Source organism: Alexandromys fortis, unplaced genomic scaffold (genome assembly GCF_014885135.2).
Source record: "Alexandromys fortis isolate MF-2015 unplaced genomic scaffold, M_Fortis_MF-2015_v1.1 scaffold_53, whole genome shotgun sequence".
Lineage (NCBI taxonomy): Eukaryota > Metazoa > Chordata > Mammalia > Rodentia > Cricetidae > Alexandromys > Alexandromys fortis.
Genome location: NW_026067939.1, coordinates 2,499,051 through 2,526,732, shown reverse-complemented (window position 1 = coordinate 2,526,732; position 27,682 = coordinate 2,499,051). Strand labels below are relative to the sequence as shown.

The window sequence follows — 27,682 nt, the reverse complement described above, 5'->3', positions numbered from 1 at the left end:
AACATGTATGAGTGTTTTGCTTGAATCCATGTCTTTGCACCATGTGACTGTAGGGCCTGTGGAGGCCAGAAAAAGGCACTGAATCCCCTGGGACTGGTATTATAGACAATTAGTAGCTTCCATATGTGTGCTGGGAACTGAACCCCAGTCCTTTGGGAAAGCACCAAAGGCTCAACTTCTGAGCCATCTCTCCAGCCCCATAACAGTGTTTTGACACTACATTATAATTTAATAAAATGTGGAATGTCAGACACTTCAGGATACCTTAGACATCCAACACAGGGAAGACCTACTGTTTCTTTGACTTCACTGCTTTCTCTCAGTTCTCATTTCCCCTTCGGTTCAAACTGTGTCCTGATGCTGTGGTTTCTGCTGCTGTAATTCTTGTCCCAGGGATCTCTCTCTAAAACTTCTCCAGCACCCAGGATGTCTTCATGCCCTTCACATGTGGCTCCTTCCTTCTCTATTTCATCATCGTTCCACAGAAACCTGGCACCTGCAAGCAATGATTGTCTCTCACTTTCCCCCACAAACCTGGAACTTGTGTGTGCTATTCTGTGTCCCAAGTACCCTTCGCACCATGTCACCCACGTATTTCAACCCACTGGGAAGCATATCTTGACCCACAGCTGACTTACCCTCTTCTTCTTGATACTTAGCTACGTGAACACGTCACAGCATGTAATACCCTGATAAAAAGGTTGATATCGTCCTTCCTTTTATAGGTATGAGGTGGTAAACTCATTGAAAATATGAAACTGTATTTCAGTAATTATTGATTTCTTTCTGTTTAGCAGGTACCATCAATATACTGAGCATATGAGAAAGGCTTTTTAGATTAAAGAAGCAAATTAAAATTGTGATTGCATAAAATTAATATTTTAGAAGCTTAGTAGCCTTTCTAATATTTGGTCCTATTAATTAACCATGAGGCTGAAATGCTTTCTTCTAATAAAGGATTTTTGTTGTGTAACAAATTTAGTTTCTGGCATATTTTACATGGGGGAATTTCATGTTAAATTTGGTTTTTCAAGCCCTGATTTTTGTGAATCTTACATGTCAGTATTTCCCATTGTATGAAATGGTGCCACCGCAAACCTCAGAAGATCCTCCAGTGCCTAGGATGCTGACTTCACGTACTTTAGGGGTGGAGAGATGGCTCTGTGGCTAAGAGCACTTGGTGCCTTCTGCAGAGGGCCTGGGTTTGGTTCTCAGAACTCATATAGTTGGCTCAAAACCACCTTTAATTCTAGGTTCAGTGATGTCTGACAGCCTCTTTTGATCTTTATGGGCAATGGGAGTGCATGTACATTCAGACAAAACATTCATACATATAATAGAATAGGAAATAAGAAATCTTTAAAACAGGAAACACCTTAACTGAGAATATCATTTACTTGTTTAGGATATTAACAAATTTTGGCCTTTTTTATTTTCCTTTTATTTTTAATGCTTCCTTTTACCAGGGCTTCTTAACTTTGGCACTATGAACATCTGAGGCAAGACCGTATAGCCGTCTTGTGTGCTGTAGAGCATTTGGTCGCATCCCCAGCTACAGCTCACCAGGTGCTAGCAGCATCCCTAGATTTTGCCCACCAGAAGCTGTCTTTCGACATTGACAAGTATCCCTCAGCAGGGCAGGCTCAACAATCCTTTCCCTGGTTGCGATCAGCCTTATTCTTGGCAGCACTAGATACTTATGAGCTCTTTATATGTGAATTGATCATTTAAAATGAGTTTCGTTAAAACCTACACGATTGCAAGACTTCTCAGGGGGCTTCCTGTCGATTTCTCTTCACAACACTCTCGGATTAACAACCCATCCCAGGGCACAGCCAGACGACAGACCAGTCAGGAAAGCGAGCCATCAGTCGGAGGCACCAGCCCGAGGACTTCAGCCTCAGAGCTTCCTAATCAACAGAAATTAATTTGGAGAGGTCATAGGCTGTTTTGTGGAGCTTGCCCAAAGAAATCTTTTTTTTTTTTTTTGTATACAGATGTACTAGGCAATTCAAATATCGGTTTGTGTATTTCAAAAGAAGATCTCACATATTATTTCTGAAGCTACATGATAGAAAACTAAATTCCATTTTTGTTTTTCCTGCTTTGGCTGCCAACCTCTCAGATTGGTTTTGGGAATCACTTTACCTTTTCTGTACTGAAACCTGCATGCTGCTTTAGAATAGATAGTGGGTTTTCTAGGCATTTGTGTGTGTGTGTGTGTGTGTGTGCACGTGTACTCACATGTCACACTGCACATGTGGGTGTCAGAGGACAGCTAACAGGAATCCCTTTTCACCTACATCTACATGTAGGTGCCCAGGATCGGATCCAGGCCATGAAGCTTGGCAGCAACTGCCTTTACTGGCTGAGGCTGAGCCATCTCACTGGTCCAGCTTTTTTTTTTCTTTTATAACTGAATTCTGGTGTTCACTTTTATAAAAAAAACGTTGGGGAGGCCTGATGTTTAAAATAAAGCTGCATGATGCTATTTTTTCCCCTTAGTTCCCAAGCTGGGACAGGTATATTTTTAGAGTAAGCAATTGTCTTTAATGATATGCAATAGTCTCTTTGGTTCATTTACACTTGTGAATAAATATGAAAGAATGACATCATGAATTTTCTTTCCTTAGGCTTCATGTGTGTGTGTGCAATATCAAGCTGTTTCTTATTAACATTTTATTTTTTAAAAAATGTCATTATATACCTCATTTTTTGCCTAACATTAAATTAAGTCACCCTGCAAGAACTAATATTTGTTTACTCGTGGTACCTGGCAGGATGTATTTGCTTGCTTTGGGAAAAATTTTTTTTTCAGTGCATCCTTAGTCTTTCTTCTTTTAGCATCTTACTCATTATCCATCAGTATTGCCCATTCGGTGGCTGGGATTTTAAGAAAGCCATGCATACAGATTCTGTTTCCAGGGTTCCACAATCCCTGAGAGCTGGCTGTACTGAATGCCCTTGGAATCGCTGTTTCCTCAGGTTTCCGGTTATTCTGTCTATTGAGAACCACTGCAGTATTCAGCAGCAGAGGAAGATTGCTCAGTACCTGAAAGGAATATTCCAGGACAAGCTGGACCTGTCATCTGTAGACACAGGAGAGGCCAGGCAGCTTCCAAGCCCTCAGAGTCTGAAAGGCAAAATCCTAGTGAAGGTAATGACATTCCCAGGCATTAACGATCAACCAAGTCTTTCCTCTCTATTGACAATAAATAAACAAATAAATAACTAAAGGGAAAATGATTAGAATCAATCAAATCAAAATGAAATATATCTGTCTGTGCATTTTATACTAATATATAGTCACACTTTCAGAGGTAAGTTATGGCTGATTGGGTGCTACGGATTTGTTTTGCTGGCTGTCCTTGCCATGCAAGCTATTTTAGTCTGAGAGAGTTCCCACAGAGAGGTGTGTGTGACGGAGTGAAGCGCAAGAGAGGAGAAAGCTCTCTGACTTCATGTCTGAAGGCATTCTGTTTAGATTCTTTTCTTCCATTTCAAGCTCCAATAACTGTCTGTCAAAAGGGAAAAAAATCTTCATGGTTGGCTGGTCTTGGTTATGTGTGTGAGAAGCACTCACTTCAGACAGGAACATGGGCACAGACATAATGCCCCCCAGGGCCCGTGTTTGCGAGAGGAGAGGGGGTGAGTGGAGTGGCTGGCGTTTTACCAGCAGATTTTCTAAGGGAGAAAACTTGCTGTAGTGAACATCATTAATGCAAACGATGGTCAGAAAGACAGTTCTTTGAGTTCTCGGATTTCCAGTGTTACGAAGTCACTTATCACCAGTGAATGTTTTCTTTGGACTAAAATATTGGATGGTTACCTGTCTTAGAGTTTGAAAAGGTAAAGAGCAGAGGAGTAGTGCCATGGTGGAGAGAAAAAATAAGAGCCCATTGTAGGGTAGAACTCTAGGAAAGAAAATGAGCTATTTAGAGGCATCAAAACTGTTTTTCCAGCAATTCAATTGTTAGTATAGATGCAGAGTCCATCAGAATGGTGTTATCAGGCTCTTGTGTAAGAGCATTTTGAATAAAAGGTGCTGATACCATGACAGGAATATTCAGAGCAATTTACCCAAGTCTGGCCAGAGGTAACTGCTATGTTAAAAACTGGTTTGTGCATTCAGAATTGAAGTGTTATCTTTATAATACTGTAAATACTTCACACTCCTTACTCATGCTGATGCATGCAGTGGCTCATTCTTTTAACTCCAGCATGCGGGAGGCAGAGGTAGGCAGATCTCTGTAAATTTGAGGTTAGTCTGATCTGCATAGTATGTTCTAAGCCAGCCAGAGCTGTATAGTGAGACTGTGTCACAGAAAGAGAGAGAGAGAGAAAGAGAGAGAGAGAGAGAGAGAGAGAGAGAGAGAGAGGGAGAGAGAGAGAGGGAGAGAGAGAGAGAGGAGAGAGAGGAGAGAGAGAGGGAGAGATTTGGTATCCCAGGGCCTTTGGGGTACCAGAATATATTAGGTAGAAAGTCTGAGACAGTCTTTGGCAGGAGTGACAGCATTATGAGCTATGGGCATCCCCAATGCACTTGAGAGTCAGTATTGACTCTCAATGCTGACTATTGATAATGTTTCTTAGAAGTTAAGGAAAAAGCTTGGCATGATAGTGCATGTCTTTAATCCCAACACTCAGGAGGCAGAGGCAGTGAGACTATAACGTTGAAAGCAACCTGTGCGATCTTCTATCTAAAAGAAAGTAAAGACTGAATATAAAGGCGAATAAAATTTGAAGACTGGCTGATGTGTTCCAGCACGCTCCCCTTTATAGCAAAAGCAGCACTGCTCTGGCAGAAGAAGAGCCTCCACCCCAGAGGCAGCGTGGGAAGCCTACTTACCACTCAGCAGGTCTACAAGTTGACCAACCAGAAGCATAGAAACAGTTATATCTACAAGGGGCGTACGTGTGTTCCTGAAAAATAAGCAAAAGGTTGCTTTGGAGCAAAATAACGTTTAGCAGCTTCCCCTAATTGCTATTGCCAAAAGGAGGGATTGCTCTTTCCTCTGAGGTTCCTCCACTTGTAGAGGGGATACAAGGGTGCTACCATTGCCGTGGGCCACACAGCAGAGAGTTTGAAACAGAGGTGTCCAGTAATATTTCCACATTTCATATGAATCAACTCAAGCTGGAAGTGGCAACACACACAGGGCCCGCACAGATTCAAGCTAGACAAGGTCCTAATTTTATTCTTTCTCTCTCTCCATGGCTAGCTGTAACCAAAGCACGTTAAGTTGATGCTCTTGGCAGGGCCCGGTAGTGCATGCTTCTAATCCCAGTACCTGGGAGACTGAGGCAGGATTGCAAGCACAAAACCTGACTCTGCTACAGAGAACAGGGTCTTGCCTCAAAACTAAAACCAAACCAACAACGTCCTTTTGCAATGCTTTTCTTCCTGCCTGGATAAAGTATCTTTGTGAACTAGGAATATGGAAAAGCTGGCCGAAAGATACATTAGAAAAAAAGCAAGGAGCTCCTCTAGTGGCTATTCTGTGATGGCAGCCTTTTGCTGTTATTCCTTCCTCCTCTGCCACCCTGAAGCAAAGGGGAACTGAGGTCTGTGCTGCTGTACTTCTCTTGCTTGGCTGCCGTGGCCCTCATGCCTCCTGTGGAGCTGGAATCAAATTACATCATTTAAGAGTAGTTATTCTTAACTTGGTGATGCTTTTGTGTTTATTACTTTTGTCCCACTGGGCATTATTTTAATGGATTTATTTTTGATGGTATTTTAAAAGAAAAAAAGAGTGCTGTCGGGGCATTTAATAGCTGTGAAGAGGTCTACTCTGGTCATTGTGCCCAGCAAAAAGTTGGTGGTGAATACATGAAAGATGGTGATATCACTCTGTCTGTGGTGGCTGAGTGTATCCGGCCACCACTTAAGTGGGTGCTTGCTGTATTGTCATAACAGCTCTATAAATACTCTCTTAAGTAAAGAACAATGAACTCATATTCTGGGAGCATTCTACATCAATAATACCTAAGTCATATTTATATATATTTGATCCTTCTAACTCTGAGCCGACCTGCTATAATTGGAGCTGGGGGTGGGGCTCCTAGTGGAATATGCTTGCCCAGCATGTGTGAAACTCTTGGATCAATTCCTGTCACCACCTAAAGTGGACTTTGTTGGTGTACAGCTGTAATTCCTGTACTAAGGAGTAGAGGCAGGAGGATCAGAAACTTAAGGTCCTCTTCAGCTGCAAAATGAGTTCAAGGCCAGCCTGTAATATATAAGACCTCGTCTAAAACAATGCACAAGTTCGTTTTGACCATTTGAGTCCCAGAAAGGCCGTTCTGTAAGTTGAAGAACGTATTTAAGTCTCCAAATCCTAAAAGCTTTATCTGAATGCAGGCTTTGCTTTTATTACATGTTTATAAAATCATCTTGAAATTATCATGGTGCTGAAGGCTAGGGTCAAGGACTTTGGGTGTATAGGGGCGTCCTGGACAGGGGCAGAACTCCCTCTTGCAATCTGAGAAGCGTTAATGTGCAACAATCAGTTATGAAGGACTTCAAAATGTCCTATCTTAGTTTTGAGTTAAAAACGTTAGATATTTGTTTTTTTTTTTTTTTTTTTTTTTTTAGCTTTTCTTAAAAGCGGCGGGGGGGGGGCATGATGCCTAAAAATGACCCATCAGATGGGTTTTCCTCTGTCATTGAAGAAAAAACGGGAGGAGGGGTCCAAACTGAGCCTGTCCTGCTTAGGACGCCTTTCCTGAGGCCACTGTGTGGCTTGCGAGGTTATAGGCAGTGCTCTCTGTCACTTACTGTTTTGCAAAGGGTACTTTTGCTGGATTAGTTCTGCCCCTGTGACTCCATTTGTGAGTATATTAGGTGTCTATGGCTGCATAGCAAATTGTCCCCAAATTTAGCAGCTTGAAGTGGCAGACGTTGTCCCCAAGTCCCTGATGGGTGTTCTGCTTAAACCTGAAGTGAAAGAATCACAGGGAGCTGCAGTTACCTCAAGGCAGACTGGGGAGAGGAGTGGGGGCAGGGAGGTGGCTGGATATGGGAGGAAAAGTAGGAATGTCAGTTCAGGAAGGGCACCCTACCTATCATTTTGCTCCATGTTTAGAAGTGGTCACTAGGTCCAGCCCACATTCAAGAAGAGAGCATTGTAGTAGGGCAGAGAAAAGAGCCCCTAGGAGACATTAGTGACACTTCGGAGGCTGCCAACAGCAGCCTCGGTCACTTGCCTCAGAGCCTGGTTCTGACCGCCCTTTCCCTACAGCATAGTCTAAGTACGACTCCATGTCGTCTTAATATTCCTTTCTGCTCTCAAGCCAGAAACCCACCAACGTAGATAACTACCTTAGAGCGTTCTCTTATCAGACCCCGGGTCTTGCCTTTTCATGGCTTTTTTCTTTTTTTCTTTTGAATATAAATTGAGAAATATACAAGAGGGAGGCAAAATCTATAGAGGTACTTACTCTTAACTTTTTATGTATGTGTATGCATGTGTGCACATGTGCATCTGTGTGTGTGCCTGTGGGACACAGTGGAGGTCAGAGGATAAACACAAGTATCCATGCTTCTCTTCCATCCTGTTTGGGGAAGCCCTGTGGGTTTCCAGCGGCTCCCCTGTCTCATCTTCCATCTTGACATAGAAGCCCCGAGATTATAGACACAGGCTAATGGGGCCCAACATCAGATCCTCATGCATGTGTAGTAAGCGTTTTACCCTCTGAGCATCTGCCCAGCCCTGGCTACTTATTCTTTTTTTTTAAAATTGATTTTATTGAGCTCTACATTTTTCTCTGTTCCCCTCCATGGCTCTCCCCTCCCCTTCAACCCTCTCCCATGGACCCCATGCTCCCAATTTACTCAGGAGATTTTGTCTTTTTCTACTTCCCATGTACATTAGATCCATGTGTGTCTCTCTTAGGGTCCTCTTTGTTGTCGAGGTTCTCTGGGATTGTGAATTATAGGCTGGTTTTCTTTGCTTTATTTTGAAAAACCACTTATGAGTGAGTACGTATGATACTTGTCTTTCTGGGTCTGAGTTACCTCACTCAATATGTTGTTTTCTAGATCTATCCATTTGCCTGCTAATTTCAAGATGTCATTATTTTTTTCTGCTATGTTGTAATGTGGATCAGGATTTTGTTCTTTTAAAGGGTTGAGTAATATTCCCTATGAGAAGAGCAGGTTTTGTGTGTCCATTCATCTTTCAACAGACACTTAGTTTACCTCTACTTTGGGGCTGTTAAGAACGTATTTGCATTTTCGAATAGGATGTTTTGATCTCTTTCAGGGCAAGAAGTTGCCATATCACCTTGGGGATGATGCGGAGGAAGGAGAAGTGTCTGACGAGGACAGCGCGGACGAGATTGAAGACGAGTGCAAGTTCAAGCTACATTACGTGAGTTGCTGGCACAGGGCCCTTTGTGCCCTTCATGTACTTAAGGAAGAAGGGGGCCCCTAGTGGTGCCGTGTTGGACATTCCACACATGGCACATGACACACTCCACAATATAGTATCTGTAATGCGAAAGGATGTTCTTAGCTCTCTGTGTGCTGGCACCCAGCCGCGTGGTGCGAGGGTGAGTGAATGGAAGAGTCTGTGCCTTAGAACTGAGGGTATGTTAGCAGTGAACCCTTCTATTCTAGGGGCTTTATCATGTGAACAGACACCATGACCACTGTAACTCTTATAAAGGAAAACATTTTTTTTTTTAGTTTTGTTTATTGCTTTGAGGTAACTTTTTTTCTTTTGCTTTCTTTTTAAATTAAGTTTTTTTTTTTTTTTTTTAAATACAATCTTGGGCTGGAGAGATGGCTCAGCAGTTAAGAGCATTGCCTGCTCTTCCAAAGGTCCTGAGTTCAATTCCCAGCAACCACATGGTGGCTCACAACCATCCGTAATGGGGTCTGGTGCCCTCTTCTGGCCTGCAGGCATACACACAGACAGAACATTGTATACATAATAAATAAATATTTTAAAAAAATACAATCTTTTCTCACTTTACATAGCTATCCCTGTTCCCATTCCCTCCTCCCCACCCTTTTCCTACCCCCACCCCCCTCTGTGCAAAAGATCAGTGTTTTGACTCGTGGGAGTGAGGGAGGGGTTGCAGTTTGAACCTGCAGAATTCTAAGGCTCGAAGAAATGCTGTCCCTGTTACTGTCAATGGTCACATGATTTCTGGTGCCACATGATAAGCCCAAAGCAGTGCAGGCTTTGCTGTGTAGTGTCATTTCTACAGAAAAGTGGCACTTCGTGGACATCAGAACCATTATTCTGTCCCCAGATACATTTTGTATAATCTCTCCTAATATACACTATTATCCTGAATTCAACAATTATGTTGTTACAACAAGACACTATCTTCTAAATTACAGTCACTCTGATGCCTCACCTCTGAGGTGGCAGCCGGAACTGCCATTATTTTCAAAGGAGACAAGAACTTAATGATAGCTGAAATCTTCATAGACATTTCTTTCATGGCTTTTAACATGCTTTGAAAAGGGGAAATGGCGAAGATTCAGATGGAACAGAATGAAAATTGTGATCTGAATTCATCCCTTCCCTCTTAGTAGTTTCTAGTTAAATATCTGTAACTAATAGGTCACAAAAACTTACATAGTTTCATAACTGAAAATATAGTAACTACATTAGTTTTTTAAAAAATATATTCTTTTCTAGGTATTTGCTATCTTTGTAACTGGTATCTTCTGGTTGTGGATAATTTAAGTCTTATTTAATAAACCTAGCTTTTCTGATTCCCTTTCTTGTGCCTCTAGGTCCTTCAGAGCTCTGGGTTACTAGCTACATAGTCTACCATCTGCGGAGGACGCAGAAGCTGTGCTTATTACCTGTGTGGGGAATGCTGTTCTGTGAAACTGGGAGGTGGTAGCTTCAACCACTGTTACCATGACAAATGTAGACATCTATTGCAGTGTGCAATCAAAGCTGATCTAGTTCTTAGGCCCACTTGGCTGTATAAATTTTTCTTTGCTCCCATTGAGACTTTTTTGTGGTACTCGGGGTTGAATCCAGGTAAAGTCAAGTACTTTACCATTGAATATGTCACCAGGCTTCTTTTGACTTTTTATCTTGGGATACATCCTCACTTTGTTGCCAAGGCTGGCCTTGAACTTACTGATCCTTCAGAAATAGTTGGATATCAGCTAACGTCACCATGGTTGACAAAATTCTATTTTCTATAGATGTCTATAAATTTATTTATTTTCTATAAATGTTTGTGGTTATGAAATTTCACTGTAGACACAGTTCTGTGAAAACAGAGTAATATTTGTACCAGGGTTCTCTGCTTATGCCCATAGTCTCCTGGCTGCTTTCTAGGCTCTGGTATGGATCAGTGTTTTAGAATGTGTCTCTACAAAGAGAGTCATGACCATTCATTTGGCCTGAGTAGAGTTACAGAGCGCCCCATTTAAAAGGCTTTACAGAGACTTCCTTGTCATACATTGGAGAAGAAACTGTGTTAACACACACACACACACATACACACACAAAACACTTAACATTTTCAGTAGAAATATATAAAGTTTTTATGCAACCTTTATTTCTCTATTTTTAGCTCCTCTGAGAAGTGAGAATTTAGAATTTGAGAGTATTTTATTGTAACTAGTCAGTTTATATCCACATCAATGTAGCAGATTTAAAGATGGTTGATCATATTTCTACAAAACTTAGTGCAGTGTAGGTTGGTTATATGAACCAGTCATTACCCACAAAGCCATTTCTATAAAGGAAGTCCTTTATCTCAGCTGTAAGTTGAAAGTACATGGTTAGGTTTTATCAGCCGTATCTTAATCAGTGTAATACCGAAAGCTTTTTATCCCAGTTCATGGACACCAGACCATAAACTTTCATGATCTTCTTAAGATAGTTTATGCATGTCACCATCTTTTACTGGGCATTTCCTGTTGGAGCTGCGCCATCACTGTTGGTGTTAGATGACACTGGGGTGGATAAAACAGATTGAAGATTCCTGGGGTTTAAACATTAGTGAAAGAGAAAGGAGACAGATAAGAAACAAGGCAAACAAGTAAAATATTTGGTATGTTAGATATACGTGCGAAAGGAAAAAGTTGTGTGTGTGTGTTGAATTTTTAAAGGGGGTGTCTACATAAAACTTTCCTTAAAAGTTACATTTAACTAAATATCTGAAGAAGAAAAAAAAAAGAATTAGCTAGTTTAATATATGGGGAGAAAGTTGCAGGCAGAATGAACCCCAAGGCCAAGAGTAGGGCAGGTGTAGCGGCTCACCCAACTGAGCAGGATGCAGGCTTTCTCCTAGTCCGTCTGCTGTTCAAACCCCATGACGTTTCTTGCTTATGCGATGAATGTCTTCTGCTATGCTTGGCTCGTCTAAGCTTCTGTTTTGTATTACTTTGTAGCCTCAGCCACAGGGAAAATCTGGCTCATGATGTGTAAGCCACAGGGTAAAGCCAGTGTGCTCAGTGACCCAAGAATCACAGCTCAGCGACGTAAGGGACAATTTCCTCCCAGCCGCAGTACAGTAATCTAGCAGATTTGATTCCAGGCAGTCCGATCATTGTTATTCACAGTTATCGGACCCCCTGTGCCAGGGGGCGGCCCAGACTTCTCACTCCTGAATTTCAACTCCTTTGGTTATTTTTTTCTCCCTCTGTTGAGCTTTTGAGTTATTTTTCTTAAAACTCTCTCAGTCTGTGTTTAGCCAGTCTATTGGGCACAAACAGCAGCTTTCTCTTGCTTGAAGTTCATCCCACAAACACCAAGCCTACCAGCACCAATTGAGCCCCAGTACAGCCCATTGTACCCCATTATTCTGTACACTATTATCCATTCTGGCCCTCGCTGAACATTTTAATCATTTTCCCCTTCCCACAACTATCGTTGCAACTTCATCATCTTTCCTTCGAGACATTTTAAGAAGACTTGTGAGCGCCGTCAGTCTCAAACATAACAGCACTCATAGAATAGATGAGCTGCCTCTTGGGGCTCTGGGGTCTTGCTACTCCTCTGTCCACTCTGCCAAGCAGCAGGTCATATCCTAGCAACAAGTTACAAGGACTAATGAGGTGGCATGGGAGATTCCAGTTCTTTCTACTCTGTGATACGATTCTTGAACAGAAGCACGTTCTATGAGAAGCAAAGGAAATGGCAGGAGAAGGCCTAAGTGAATGCAGACTCATCTGAAAAGCAGCTGTCCTTCACCTCGTGTCTTCAGGAAATGGGCTTGAAGCTATATAAGGCAATCGAAGGAGCAGCTAATATATTTTCTTCCTGTTGCCAAAGTCTGGTACTAAGCAGGGAAGAAAAGGCATTGAGGGATGTAGAGATGGCCCCGTATCTTGTTTTCTGGCTTTGTTTTCAAAGAGAAGGCCCCCAATTTCAGCTGAAAAGTGATATGGCAAGGAGCTTTTAGGGGTGCTAACACCTTTGCCCTAGCCCAGAGATTGTGTCTTGCCCACTGCTCTGGTGACACCAGTGTCTAGTGTCTCCAGCTCCTTTCTAGACTGGTATGGGACAGCCTTCTTTCTGGAATGGTACTCTAGGGAAAATGTGCTGGGGGGGGATGAGAATGTGTTTGTGATTCATTTATTAATTGATTGATGGATGGGTGACAGAGCTTCCTAGATGGCACTCATTCTCTCAGAGAACCGAATCAGGGAGAAACCGCTGCTGACCATGTTAAATGACAATACTCCTCTTCCCACAGCAGCCCACTCCCTCTGGCCCAGGGAACAAAAGGATGAGACACACAGGACTCTCAGCTCTGGTCTCTAGCGCAGCCGCACGTGGCAGATAGGTCTTGAGGTCAGCCGCCTGTCTGAATTGTCTTTCAACCAGTGCTGTTAGAGTCTGGGACTGAATGCTAACACAGGAATGAAACCTCAGCTGCGGGCTCCTTTGTTCTTTGTGGCTGCAAATCTTGTCGCGATGAAAATCAGAGAAAAAGAAGGAAGAGATCACCAGGCAGGGCTCTCATTCCTTTGGCAAATCCCCACTTTTAGAGGACGTGAAGGGAATACTAAGTTCTGTGTCAGGCGCTTGTTTTTCCACCAGCCCTGGCCGTCCTGGACTTCATAGCGTTAGCCCTGCTCTTCTGATGTGCCCACAGTTCAGCTCTCCATCGTTTTCTGCTTCTGCGAGGCCAGGAGCAAGGAAAAGAAGTGGTGCAGGGAGCCCTCTTTGCTTGGCTCTGGCCTCCTAGGTGTTCTAGCAAGCTTTCTCTTGCAAGCTTTCTCTTTCCTTCTCCACAGCCCCCCCCTCCCCCACGCCCAGGAACACCTGATCAAATACGCTAGTAGTAAGAGATCTTACAGCTCTTCTGTGGGCTCCACTCATGGCCTTAAGTGAAACACACTCAAGTTTCCTGCAGAGAGATTTCAGACTATTTTCCACGTTTTACAATAGGAACGGCGGTTGTTTAGAATGCGAGCCAACTCAGCACCAGCTAGACGCCAAAAATTCATCTCGTTCTGCCTGCCACGGTGTGAGAGAATGGCTGCTGCATTGCTGGAGAAGTGCCCCGGCTAGTCTCCGTGTCAGATTCCTAGGGCCGTGCTCGGATGAGCTCCCGAGTCTTTCCTCAGTCTGTGTCATTACCAGTGGTTCTCGACAGGTCCTCGTGCGTCCCTTAGAGGGTGTCGAGTGGTTCAGATAACATGCTGCTGGAGGACGCTGCTTTGTAAGGTGGCCTGGCACAGGGACATGCTTGTGCTTGCCAGACAGGCGCACTGTGTTGTTTTGAGCTTTGACTTAATACATTTTACAGATACTGCGCTTTCAGCCTGTGCATGTGCTGCGGTGTTGCACTGAAAACGGGACATCAGCTCAATTTTCCCTCCACAACATGTGCTTATATTGTGTGTCTGGCACAGTTTTGTATCCCCCCATACGTTAAGCTTTATGATTATATTGTCATTATATATGGCGATCTCTGATTTTTGATGTTGGTATTTTCATTGGTTTGGGGGGGGGGCTTCCATAAACTCACCTAATCTGTTAATATGTGTATTCTGATCTGTTCACTAACTTGCCATTCATTCCTCAGGTCTTTTTTTTTCTTTTTTACGCTTGGGCTTTGCCAGTCCCTGATACAGAACAGTATTGAAAGTAGGTTAATCAATGGCCTTACAGTGGCCCCCAGCTGCTCAGGCAAAAGGGAGAGTTGCGAGCCTCTCTCTTTAAATCAAAGCTGGAGAGGATGAATCTCAGGGACAAAGAGGCAGACACTGACCAGCCGAAGGCAAGGCCTCCCATGCTAAACAATTGGCCCAATTGTCAATACAAAGGAAAAGGTGAAGGAGATTAAAGGTGCTACTCCAGTAAACACACAAATGGGGAAAAAGTGAAGCCGACCTACAGCTGATAGCATACAAGGCTTTAGTGGTCTGGATAAAAGATAAACTAACCACAACATTCCTGGATGCTGAAGCCCAAATAAGGGCAAAGTCCTAACTCTCTTCTGTTAAGGATCTTGAGAGGAGAATGTCCTGGGCTTGTGGTAGGCTTGAATTCAGTGCTAAGTGTTCTCAGAAGAGGAGGAGGCCAACAGATGGGTCCACATAGGCAAAGAGGATGTGAAGACACAGGTAGAGAGCTGTGCTCTCAGAAGCCAGGGAATGCAGGGAGCTGCTGTAAGTGAGGAGAGGCCAGGACCCAGAGCTCCAAAGGGACCGTGACCCTACTTTGCTCCAAACTTTTGCCCCCCAGACTAATGAGAAAATGAATTTGTTTCAAGCTGCTAAATTGGAGTCATTTCCTACAGCTGTCACAGGAAATCGATGGTCTTTTCTTTTAAGATCTATTGCTTCATGCTTCTTCAGTCCAAGAAGCTGAATTCCCAAGGTAGGTGGCCTGCCCTCTTCTGTGCCCCGGTGGTACCCCATAGGCCTGACTCATACTGACTTGTTTGAATAGTTCCCCATGCCACCAAGAACTGTGACAGTGGGTTGATCCTTATTAGTATGTGTCACCCAGCATATGGCAGAGATTCGGTACAAGTCTGTTTTAATCAAAATGAGTTTCCCCCCTAAACTCTCTGTGATCTATGCCCCCAGCATCCTTGCCTGTGTACTAATTAATTCCATGGTAACCACTGTGCCTGGATTTTCATCTGCAGACTCCTGGCCCCCTTTGGCAGATGCTCACCGACTGCTGTTGTTCCTAAAGTACTATTTATGCAGAATTCTGACTGCCCCATCTTCTGGCTTTCAAATCCCTTCAGTCCCCAAAGTCCTTGCCTTTCCTCTGAACTCCTCCAGCTCTAGGCCATGACTGATCCATTTAAATCCTTTGTTTAGACTGGGTACCACAGGGAAGCCCTTCCCTTCCTCACTGTCGGAACACTTAGCTCTCTGGTCGGATCTTGTCTCTGGCACCATCTCTGCTACCCAGTAGGAATGGCGTGTCCTTTCTAGCATCTCTGTGACTGGCAGGCTATGCTTGTTCACTTCTGAACTCCAGTGCAAACTCTTTGTGTCTCCTTCAGAGCCTGATTCTATCATGGGTGGAATGCATTGTTAATTGGACATTTTAAACACACTAATGTAGGTTTTATAAGTACAGGGAAATGTATCAATCCATCCTGGCAAAGGTGTTCTTTTTTTTTTAATTTTCTATGTTTATTTTGCCTTGCTCTTATAGGATTTTGTGAAATATATTCAGAAGTAGAGGGCTATCTATTCCGCAGGGGTCAGATAGGTGCACCTCCTAGTAATATTCCCACAATAGTGTGGGAATTGTTCTTGTGGAATGGTACGACTCCCTGCATGCCTGGAGCAGGTTGCTCTTTGGCAACCCGTTGAATAATCTGTGGAGCAGATCTGGACAAAGGGAGAGGCCATGCAGTTAAACAGCAAAGGGCAGTGCACACAGCCTGGGGCCACTGGCCTGTGAGAGGACACGGGGGCTGTGTGAGATTCCATGTGAGGTACTGGCATTGCTTTGTTTCCCCGAAAGCCTTGAAATTGGTTGTGATTTTTAAAATAATCATAATCAAAGGTGATGGCCCAAGTCAATATTGTGGACCTGCTAATGATGTCAAGGCGTTGGAGATCAGAAAGAAATTTTGTCTCAGAATCGTCAGCAACCTTGGAAACTCCCTTAGCATTTTTTTTTTTTTTTGCCTCTCAGTGAAGTACTTTTAAAAATAGTACTTTTGCTCAATTGTAACAATTGCTCTATGTAGGTTTAGAAAGCTTCATCTCCTGAAGGGTCCCCTGGCTTGCCCTCTGGGGAAAGTGTAGAACATCAAGAGGGGATGGTTTAAAATCTTTCCTCACTTACTGGCTACCTCTGTAAACCTCCAACAATTTGCTTAACTTCTCAAGGCCTCAGAATCCACATCATTGAAATGAAGTAGAATAAGACTTTGTGTGAACAGAGCTGAATACACATATAGCCAATGAAGGGCAGCTGACTGAGATGGGGGTTTTTGGTGAGGGGGTTCAAAATTGTTCAACGAGTATCTTACTATCTTACAGGTGACCGAGAGATCATGAGATTATAAACTCAGTGTTGTCTTGGGCAGAAGGCATCTTCTACAGGAGTCTGTTTCTCGGGGGATTGTTTATATTATTATTTTTTTTTTCAGAGTAATGGGACCACTGAGCACCAGGTAGAATCTTTCATACGGAAAAAGCTGGAATCATTGTTGAGGGAGTCTCAAATTCGAGACAAAGAAGATCCTGACAGTTTCACAGTGAGGGCTCTACTCAAGGCCACACATGAAGGCTTAAACACCCACCTGAAGCAGGTAAACAATCTCTCTTGAACGCTCCCCTCGCCAAGGGGGGAAAAAAAACAGACCCTCCTCTTCGGTTTCTAAGCACCTTTTCTTTGTGAAATGCTCCTCAAATGTCTCTGTCTATCCTTGTAAAGTCTGAGCAATAAAATCCTTGGGCAAAGTAAGTGAGGATGTGTGCAACACATTTAGCGTTGTCCTGGGCACAGAAAGTACCAACTCGGGTCAATGACTTTGATCTCAGATTGCCCGAGACAGCTCTGCTCTGTGTTGTCGACCTGGTGTCCTAAATATGCCCAGTTTCTCTCTTTAAATCATCTTAGTTGGGACAATAAGTGACAGGGTCCTCCTACCAATTAATACCAATTAACTCTTAGAAGTACCAAAGAACTCACAAGTTAAGTGGCTCACTATTCTCCTGTTTATCGGATGAGAAAATGGAGTCCAAGAGAAGGGCCATGGCTTTGGCGATAGTACTGTTTCTCCTAGCTTGGATAAAGTAGTTTCAATTCTATGACCAGTATCCAGTGTAGCTACCTTCCTAATCCATACGCTTTGAACAGTTAGTGGTCAGGATTACTAGGTCTTCATAGGCAATGTACACACATAAAGTAGTCAAGGGTGAGTCAACATCCCCCCATAAGCCCCTGGTTCTTACCCCTCACCAATTTTTGGGTGGGTTTTCATACCAGTCATCTCCTGGGCTCTTCCTTGCCATGTCTTCCATGAATTACTTTTAATATCATCTGTCTAGGGCTGGAGAGATGGCTCAGTGGTTAAGAGCATTGCCTGCTCTTCCAAAGGTTCTGAGTTCAATTCCCAGCAACCACATGGTGGCTCACAACCATCTGTAATGGGTCTGGTGCCCTCTTCTGGCCTGCAGACATACACACAGACAGAATATTGTATACTAAATAAATAAATAAATATTAAAAAAAAAAATCATCTGTCTATGGCTTTAGTAGACACTTCTTGCAGCTTCTTTATTTTAAGGGGCTTGCTTACTTAGCTTTGTTCTATTGGTGAGTTTCTCTCTGTTTAGCTGCAGTCCTTGGTGGGTGGGGTCTGCAGGTCTCCCCACAATGAATTTCAGGGACAACAACCCTTTCAACAGGGGACATTTCTGCCCCCACTCCACATGTGGGCTAACACAGGAGGAGACTTGCTCATCATCTCTTCCTGGAAAATGAACCCACGTGAGGAGTCTTCAGAGGCTCAAATTCCACTCCCTGGTGCTGGCTACTAGGGCAATGCTTTCAACGCACAGATATGCATCACAGTGATTTCCTTAAATGAATGAAAGTGTTATGACTGGCTTTTATTTATAATATTTTAAAATCCCCAACAACAGTGTTCAGTGTGAGAATTTTCTATATTTAGCAGCTTGGGCTACACAGCAAGATGCTACCTTAAAAACAAAACAAAGAATGATTAATGTTGATAATTTTTCTGACCCAGTTTTGACACATGTTATACATGAGACTCTGGCTATCACACCTAGAATCTACTTCCATCATGCTATTTTGTTTCATGTTTTGTATGTTTAAGATCTTCAGAGATCAGCCCCCGGTGGCTTCATACCTGCCCCCTATGCAAGTGAACTATGGCTCGCTTAATCACTGTTTAGACTGAACAGTTGGTTTATTTTTCTTGTCGCTGTAACTAATGTCCCTAAATTATCCTACTTATGGACATGAAATTCCAGACAGAGCATTCTTTACAATAGTAGAGAGGGTCTCACCGAAACCCTCAGATAGTGTTAAGTGGCTATTTTCCAAAATTAAAATGCCTCTTAACCAGAAATGATCATCTCTGCCTGGGACATTCAGAGCACCGCTTCCTGGTCTTAGGCACATGGTGAATAGGGATGGAAGCCATGGGCTGATGATGCTGTATTCTGGCAGCCCTGACGGTGTCTCCCTTCCTTGCATCAGACAGACACAGTCACGTTTGAGATGTCAAAGATGTGAAGTACGAAGAAATGAACCAGGGAAAGAGAAGAGAGGGTCCCTAGGGCACCTGCCAGAGCTAAGCAGGATGAAAAGAAAGAAAAATCACTACACTATGGTTTTTATTTAAGCAGAACCTGGACGTGAAGGAAAGTGGAAAGAAGTCCCATGGGCGATCGCTGATGAGCAACTTCGGGAAACACAAGGTACATACGTAGTGATGGTCGTTAATGTGTGGTATTCAGCTAATTTAAAGATTCTATAAGTACCAGGGTAACATTGTATTGTAATAACCTTGGGATGGCTGAAGGTTTTGTCGAAAGGACTTCTGAAGGAGAGAAGTTTGAAATTTAAACAACCTTGAAATTTAGAACCGCTATTAATCAAAAGGATCAAAAATCAAGTTGCATTTTAGAGGTTTTTTTTTTTTTAAATGCACATATCCAACAAAGAACTCATATTCTATATACTTGAATCATTTCTACAGGTAAGAAGACAGGCAGTTCGAATTTCCAAAAAAAAAACAAAACCAACCAGAAGTTTAAATGTGCCCATTACAAAGGCAGTCAGCACGGGAAAGAGGCACTTGGCAGGGAAGTGAGGCTCTCCTTTGGAGTTATCTGGAAGTGAAAACTGCGTAAAAAGAGCACAGAGACCAAGCGTTTCAGTGCTGAGCAACATGTACTCCCTCTGCTGAGGTACAGAAACCACTGTGTGACCATCTCACCTCTTAGCAGTTCCACTGTTGGGTTTACGACCAGGACAGAAACCACAGTTTCACAGTGGCATTTGCAATGGGACAAGTAGCGAACAGCCCAAATGCTCCTTAACTATAGAACCAACTAAAACGTGGCAAATTCACATCCGGTCTGTTGAACAGCCACAGAAAGAACACAGTTATACCTATGTGCCATGATAAGATCTTTCAAGCATGATCTGAGCTAAAGAAACATGCAGTGAGAGTATCTTTATGTATTTAAATTTAAAACCCTGTAAAAATGCTGTAGGGTAGAAATCTGGGTAGGTATTAAGGGTCATTGTTACCTGTGAGGGGAAAGTAAGGACCAATGGGAGGATGTGGAGGATTCTAGAAAGCAGGCAGGATTCGACTTCCTCATTGGACTACTTTCAGTTTGTGGAAACCATCATTTGGTACACATAAAACTGCATACTTGTGCAGATGTATGTGCTACCTCAATAAAGAGGTGAAAATTTTATATAAGATATCAGTCACTGGGCCTGTGAGATGGCTCAGCGGATCCAGTGTGTGGTCTCAAGCCTGGTGACCTGGGTTTCTCATGACCTACCTGGTGGAAAAAATTCAAGTTGCTCTGACAGTTTGTCCTCTGACATCCACTTGTGCGCTGTGGCATGCGTGTGTGAATGTGCATCCACACACACATGCACACATGAACTAAATGAAATTTTAAAAATTAATAAAGGAGATTGGTTATTAGGTGATGATTGTAACACTAGCTGAGGGTTTTGGTGAGACCTTTTCTACTATTGTACGGGATGCTCTGTCTGGAATTTCATGTCCATAAGTAGGATAATTTAGGGGCAGTAGTTACAGCGACAAGAAAAATAAACCAACTGTTCAGTCTAAAGAGTGATTAAGCGAGCCTTGGTACACTTGCATAGGGGGCAGGTGTGAAGCCGCTGGGCTAATCTCTGAAGATCTTAAACATACAAAACACGGAACAAAACAGTGTGATGAAAATAGAGTCTAGGTATGATTGCTATAACCTCATATATATCATGTATCAAAACTGTGCCAGAAAAATTATCAACATTAATCATTCTTTGTTTTGTTTTGTTTTTGATGAAGCATCTTGCTGTGTAGCCCAGGCTGGCCTTACACGCCCACTGCCTCCAGGCTGGCCTTACATGCCCACTGAACCTCCTGCCTCTTCCTCTCAAGACCTTGGATTACAGATGTGCGCCAAAACACTGCCTTTAGTTATTAACTTCTTTTTATATCTTATAATAAAAATATATCTTCTGAGGAAAATATTTCAGAAGAATTTCAGCTACCAAAGAGTGAACATTTTCACACATCTGGTGATAACAGTAGGCTGCCCGTGAGGTTGTTTATGAATTAATTTAGTAAGTACCAATAATAATTTACATACAAAGTTGAAGTCAATGCATTACAAAATGGTTTTCTATGTCTGTCATTTAATCATTGAAATAATAATAATAATAACCCTGTAGAATAGTAGTGTTTACACAGTATGTTTAAGATATGGCAGGAAACCTGATGGAACTTGCGACTTTACCCGCTTGGTGAAAAACTAACCTAGAACGAGAGTTTGAACAGTAGGGTTTCCGTGTCTGAAGTTCTCAGAATGAAAGCAATTCTTGAGAAGGTTCAAAGTCGCTCATCACCCTTGGTGTAGTGGGCATCTTGTAGCTGGTCTTCAGTTTGGGGGAATGAGAAAATCTGGAAGTTGATGTGAGCCTGTGATGACTTGGGGATAGTGTTCATTTCCAGGGTCACGTTCCTCCGATGTCCAAAGTATACCGTCTAGATGGTTAACCTTGGTAGGAGCTGTTTGTTTGGTCTCAAGGTTTTCTGCAATGACTGGGGGCTCCATCATTTGTTATGTTGGGTTTTGTGCAGCCTAAATAGTCTCCAGTGTGAGAATGAACTCCCTCCTCCCCCAAGAAAAAAAAAATCTGTCCAGAAGACGCTAGATTAATTCTGGAGACTTTAAGCTCATGTGCTATGAATAGTAATTTTTATTTTACTTCTAGAATGTTAAATGAGCTATAAACTCAAAAGAGCAGTTTGATTTACATAATAACTATTTGAGAATGTGTTGATGGAAGGTAGAATGTCGGTCATTCTGGGGTTTTTTTTTGTTTTATTTTTTGTTTGTTTGTTTTTGTTTTTGTTTTTTTTTTTTTTGATTTTCGAGACAGGGTTTCTTTGTAGCTTTTTGGTTCCTGTCCTGGATCTAGCTCTTGCAGACCAGGCTGGCCTCGAACTCACAGAGATCTGCCTGCCTCTGCCTCCCAAGTGCTGGGATTAAAGGCGTGCGCCACCACCGCCCGGCGGTCATTCTGTTTTTTAAAACCAAATTTGCCTTTTATCACTTATCAATAGTAAGCTTCTATATAAAAGGACATTTTCCCTTATAATTATTTAAACAGATACTTTAATTTTGGCTTTCTCTCTCTTTCAAAGTACGCAACGAATATAATATTTCTAAGATGTCAGTTTTCTGTGGCTTATTTTAGGCATGAAACTCAAAGTTTTGCATTGCTAGTGTAATATAATGATTGTTATTGATTATTCTTTCTGTACATGCTCACACATGCACAGACACCTGTGCATATGCGTGTGTGTGTGTGTGTAGGTGTGTGTGCATGTGAAAATTTAGTCCAATCTCTGTATTTTGTGAATGTGCCTAAAGTGGTGAGTTAATAAATTTACTATGACTCTTCCAGCAGAAAACTACAAAGTCACGTTCTAAATCCTATAGTACCGACGACGACGAGGAAGACATATTTCAGAATCCTGGCAAGGAGGGAGGCCAGCTGTACAGGTAAGAAAGCATCTCCGTGCCTGTTGCTCTGACTCCCACGGCCTCTCCATCCTGTGGTCCTAGCTGTTTTAGTTGTGCATGTCTGGAGACTGGGGGGGGGGGGGGGGGTCACAAGGTGAGGTACTGGAGGGAAATGTGAAGACCAAGGTAGAGATACTGTGTGGAGGGATTATGGCATCAGTGAGGTGCTGAACACAGGCTAGAGGCAGGAGTTGTCAGGTGACAGTTGTCTTCAGAGAAGGGGAGGGCTCTGCAGATGTCGGACTGCAGAGGACTGGAAGGACAGGATAAACGCATAGCTGGAGCCAGATAACAGGTATTACTCGTCCACCAGCCATCGTAAATACTGAGCAAGGTGAGATTTCCATCTTGTGGGGTCATGAAAGGAGTAAAGGAATTAAATTGCATATTAGCACGGTAGATCCCAACCCCATTAAAGAAATGCTCAAAACTATTAGCTCCTATTTTTATTATTATTATTATTAGTTTTTTCGATTATTATTATTATTATTATTATTATTTGTTTTTTTCAAGACAGGGTTTCTCTGTGGTTTTGGAGCCTGTCCTGGAACCAGCTCTTGTAGACCAGGCTGGTCTCGAACTCACATAGATCCCCCTGCCTCTGCCTCCCAAGTGCTGGGATTAAAGGCGTGCGCCACCACCGCCCGGCTCTATTTTATTATTTTTAACAACTTTACACATATACAATGTATCATGGTTGTATCTACCCATTATTACCCTTTTCCTGATCCTGCTCACTTACGTCTTCCCAGCATGGCCTCCTCCTCCTCCTCCCTTCATATCTATGTTTGGACCCACTGAGATGAATTAGGGTTAGTGTTGTAGGAAGCTGCTTGTTTGTTCCTGGCCACTCAGACTACTGAAATAATCACACAGAAATCTATATTAATTGTAATGCTTGAATTTTGCCTTTATTTCTTTATTAATTAAACCTGTTCTTTCACCATTCCATTCACGTATATAATGAATTCTGTGCTCTTGCTCCCTACCCTCCCTCTCTTATCTTCCTTCCACCCGCATCTGCTCTCCCTTCTCCCTATAAATCTCTTCCCCATTTGTATCCTTTTGTTTTGTGACCTGCTGAGTTTAAACAGGCCCACCTGGATGATCAAGGGTTTAGAAGTAGCCATTGGAACCCGGTGGGCTCACTAACAGGTACAGACCTAAGGCAATGACTCCTCCCCTAGAATCTATTAGTAGCCATAGTTCAACAGGGAGTAGTAAGGCCCCACAAGCTCCTCCTTCATCCATGATTGACTGTTGACCAGGCCAGTCTTGTGCGGGCTCGGTGCAGATACTCTCAGCTGCTGCTAATGATGATGATGATGGTGATAAGGGCTGTGTCAGACTCAGAAGGTGACATTTCAGTCTTCTCCCTGTCTTCTGGCTCTTACATTCCAGTTTCTCCCTTTTCTGCAGTGTTTGCTGAGCCTTAGACTGGGAGGTCAAAATGTCTTATTTAGGACTGAGCGCCGAACCATCACTTACTCTCAACTCTTCGAATAGCCATGAGTCTCTGTATTCTTCATTATTCACTGCAAAGAGAGGCTTCTCTGGTTAAGGCTGGGAATAGCATCTGTCTATTTATAAAAGTAGATAATTAGAAGGCAGTTTTGAGCTATGTCAGTTTATCTAAAAAACAGTAGTACGCTCTTCCCTAGGGTCTATGACTTCACCAGCCGCCTGGGTTGGGCTGGTTTTACAGTACCATGCATGGATTCTCTCCTGTTGAGAGGGTCCCAACTTCAACCAAACAGCAGTTGGTTACCCCCATAGTGGGCACACCTAGCTAGGCAAGTTGGCATTATAGTTCTTAGTGCTCACAACCCTAAGGCCGTTGATACCTTTTCTCCCCCAGCAACCTGTATAGCGCCCCTTGAAGCACTAAGAGAGCTAGCTGACTGGGAGGAAACTGCCTACTCCACTCCAGATTTATTTATGTTTCTTGCAACCAATGTGTTTGGTGTCCTCAGCAACGGTGTCTTATCCTCTAGTCCGGGCAGACAACCAAGAGAAGTGCTAAGAGCCTGTATTGTGTGGGAAGTTTCTGGGGCCTTCCTTAGCCAACAGTTCACATGAAGGCATCCCGCACCCAGGACTGTCATTTTTGCCTACTTACTCATGACTTCTAGCTATGACATTATCTACCATTTAGGCCATGTCCCTACTAACTCCTTTTTAAAATAGAATTATTTAGTTAGCTTATGAAATAGGTTTCTTTAAAAAGATTTTAAAATTATTCTCTGTGTGCATGCGTGCACACACACGCATGCACGCACATGTCACAGCTTGCATGTGGAGGTCAGAGAACAGCCAGTGCAAGTTACTTCTTTCCCTCCACAATGTGAGTCCTGGCATTCCAACTCAGGTTGTCAGACATGGTAGCAAATGCCTTTACCCACTGAGCTTGCCAGCCTAAAGCAGTGGGTTTCTCTGTTACCAACCCTCTCCCTCCTCTCGATGCCCGATTCCATCCTTCTTTAAACATTTCTATACCTAGTGTTCCCTTCTCTTCCTTTGCCAGATATACAATGGACAGAGGTTTAACATTTAGAATAGACACTGACAATATCTAAATGTTACATAACCTAATTTAAAAACTGAGCAGAGTTCTCAAAGAAAAAAATAGAGATGGCTAATAAACACTGGTGTTTGATATCACTAGCCACCAGGGCGATGCAGATGAAAACACTTTCATATTTTGAGACCCATCTCACCCCAGTCAGAATGGCTATTATCAAGGAAACAAATGATGGCAAGGAGGAGAGCTAAGGGGGAGCTTTAGTCACCGTTGGTGGGAATATAAAGTGGTACAGCCATAGTGGAGATCAGTATGGGATTTCTCAGAAAACTAGAGGTAGAACTTCCAATGACTTGGTCACATTTCTCCTGGGCGTATACCCGAAGGACTCCATGTAGCCTATCATAGAGACACCTACCCACCCATGTTCGTTGCTGCTCTATTCACAATAGCTAGGACTTTGAATCAGCTCACATGTCTGCCAGCCTTTGAATGGTTAATGAAAATGTGGTGCTCAGACACAATTCAACACTACACAGATGTGAAATTAGGAAATGTATAGGAAAACAGATAGATGTAGCTGGAAAATATGATAGTGGGTGAAGTAGCTTAGACCCAGAAAGACAACACTGTGTGTTCTCTCTCATAGGCAGAACCTCGCTTTAATGTTTTAGATTTCTGTATTTTAAATTGTGCTGAATACCTGTGGAAGCCAAGAAGCAAAAAAAAAAAAAAAAAAAAAAAAAAAAAAAAAAAAAAAAAAAAGAGTGCAGAGATCGGGGGTGGGGAGACCAAAAAAGGAGGGCTAGAGTAAAAGCATGATCTGAAAATAGAGGAGGGTACTAGGTGTGGAAAGTTCCCTGCTCCCCTTGTTTAAAGCTCTTGCCCATGTAGTATCCATGATGACTGTTTTTCAGAACCCAATTATGACCCCTGCTGTGATCAGGACTTCCTGAGTCACAAAGGAACACAAACCATATCGTGGGTAGGTACATAGGTGTGGGTGGGGACACACACACACACGCATGCACACACGCATGCACGCACATGCACACCTTTGTCTCTTTACTAAACACAGAAATGAAGGCCATAGAGGCCTTATAGGAATTTTTCATTAGTGCTCAGGTAGACTTTCTATTCAAGCCCTAATGGGATGCATATGCATCAAACACTTGTTAGTGAGGGTGGAAGAGAAAAGTGCAGTAAAATTGAATATTAGTTACGCTAAAAGATACAAGAGAGATGGGAACACCTTTCAGAAGACCTTTACTAACTATTTCTAAATCAAAGTGTCTGGTGCATAGCCAGGGAAGGGACAGCGTTTAAAAGACACATCAGTCTTCATTCATGCAAACGAGATGTCATTACAGGTATTACATGCTGTAATAAGGTTACATGCTGCTCTTGAGTCAATTAGAGATTTGCCCCTAATACCTCTGAGAGCCTGAGCACTGGGACTTGGGTCGCCTAGGGACTTCACTAAACCAATTCACTATTGGTATAAAAATATAAAGAGCTAACTTTATGTATAATGTCTTCGTGCCATGGACTGTCTCCAGAGTTTTACTTGTGAATTTTAAGCATGATCTCACACTGATTCGTTCAGTTTTTAATCTTCAATATCTAGTTCTCAAACCTTTTCATCATCCCAAGAAAACATCTCTACTCCTCAGCAGTCTCTCTACCCTCCTCTCCTTTCTGTCTCTGGATAGACTTTTTAACTTGACAACACTTGACCTTTTAAAAATACCCGGCTTCTTTTATTCAATGTTGTGTTTTCAGGATTCACTCGCATTGTGGCATATGGATGCGCTATTCGATTTTATGGTTTAACTACCCGCCATATGAATATCCTACATTTTATGTATTCTTTCAGTCCTTGGAGAATGTTTTGGTAGCTTTCTCTTTTGGTTGTTTAAAAGTATTGCCATGCATATGCACAGGCTGGGTTTTACGTCAATGTAGAAATGCAAGGTAACAATGTTGCCTTGCACTTGACCAACTGCCAAACCATTTTTCATGTGAACGGCACCGTTCATATTCCCAGGTGGTGTGTGAGTTTCTCTTTATCGCCACTCGCCCACCTCAGTGATAGCTGTCCTAGCAGAAGAGACGTGGTGCCTTCCTGTGCATTTGCGCCTTGCTGTTGACCGATAAGGCTGAGCATGATCTTGTGTGCTTACTGGCCATTTGAGAGGTGGTGATGAGCATTGAATGTCTGATGTTAAATTTTCTCTAGAGGAGAAGTGTGTGTGTGTGTGTGTGTGTGTGTGTGTGTGTATCAGCAATGGGTGGCATGTGGAGATTTTATGGTGGGAAAGAGGAGCGGTTGAATATGTAATGATATAGTCAAGACTATAAGAATATTGTAGTAAGAAAACTTAGACGGTGCCCAGGAAACCTAACTTCTACACAATGCAATGTATGGTCACTAAAAGACTATCTAAAATACTTGTGATTATATTTTTAAAGAAAAATCACTGTGAAATTCTTGACTCATTTATTTTTTAGGTATTTAGGTTTTGTGATCTACGTGTTTCTATACCTATTTAGTCTAACTCTGTTTCTTGGGATTATTTCCTAGCTGGGCAGCTGTGGAACCACGCCTTTCACAAGAAAGGCAGATTCCCTGCAGAGACAGAATAAAACAAAGGTTGTAGAATGGTATAGACCCAGGAGAAGGGCTGAATGGGGAGTCAGACCTGGGTTCCAGCCCTGGCTCCACAGACCCCAGGGAAGGTGATGCAGCCAGGGGCTTCCAGCTCTTCCAGCCCTAGTCGCATTAATTTGAGTCTGTGTTCTGCAGGCTGGGCCGCCGAAGGAGGACCATGAAACTCTGCAGAGAGCTCTCGGACTTGGTGGTGTACACAAACTCCGTGGCAGCCCAGGATATTGTGGATGACGGTAAGGCCCAAGAGTCTCTC

General features: G+C 42.8%; 1 protein-coding gene across 8 annotated transcripts in view; it reads left to right on the top strand.

Moving 5' to 3' along the window:
* The window catches only part of Plch1 (phospholipase C eta 1), a 180,561-nt gene that overhangs the window by 134,632 nt on the left and 18,247 nt on the right, over positions 1–27,682 (top strand). For 6 of the 8 annotated variants that reach the window (XM_050147559.1, XM_050147557.1, XM_050147558.1 and 3 more), the window contains exons 10-15: positions 2,986–3,157; positions 8,265–8,372; positions 16,567–16,728; positions 18,800–18,871; positions 22,119–22,216; positions 27,565–27,662. In XM_050147559.1, the coding sequence (XP_050003516.1) occupies positions 2,986–3,157; positions 8,265–8,372; positions 16,567–16,728; positions 18,800–18,871; positions 22,119–22,216; positions 27,565–27,662 (710 nt within the window). The remainder of the gene's footprint in view (positions 1–2,985; positions 3,158–8,264; positions 8,373–16,566; positions 16,729–18,799; positions 18,872–22,118; positions 22,217–27,564; positions 27,663–27,682) is intronic. The other 2 variants (XM_050147563.1, XM_050147561.1) reach the window with 1 other exon arrangement.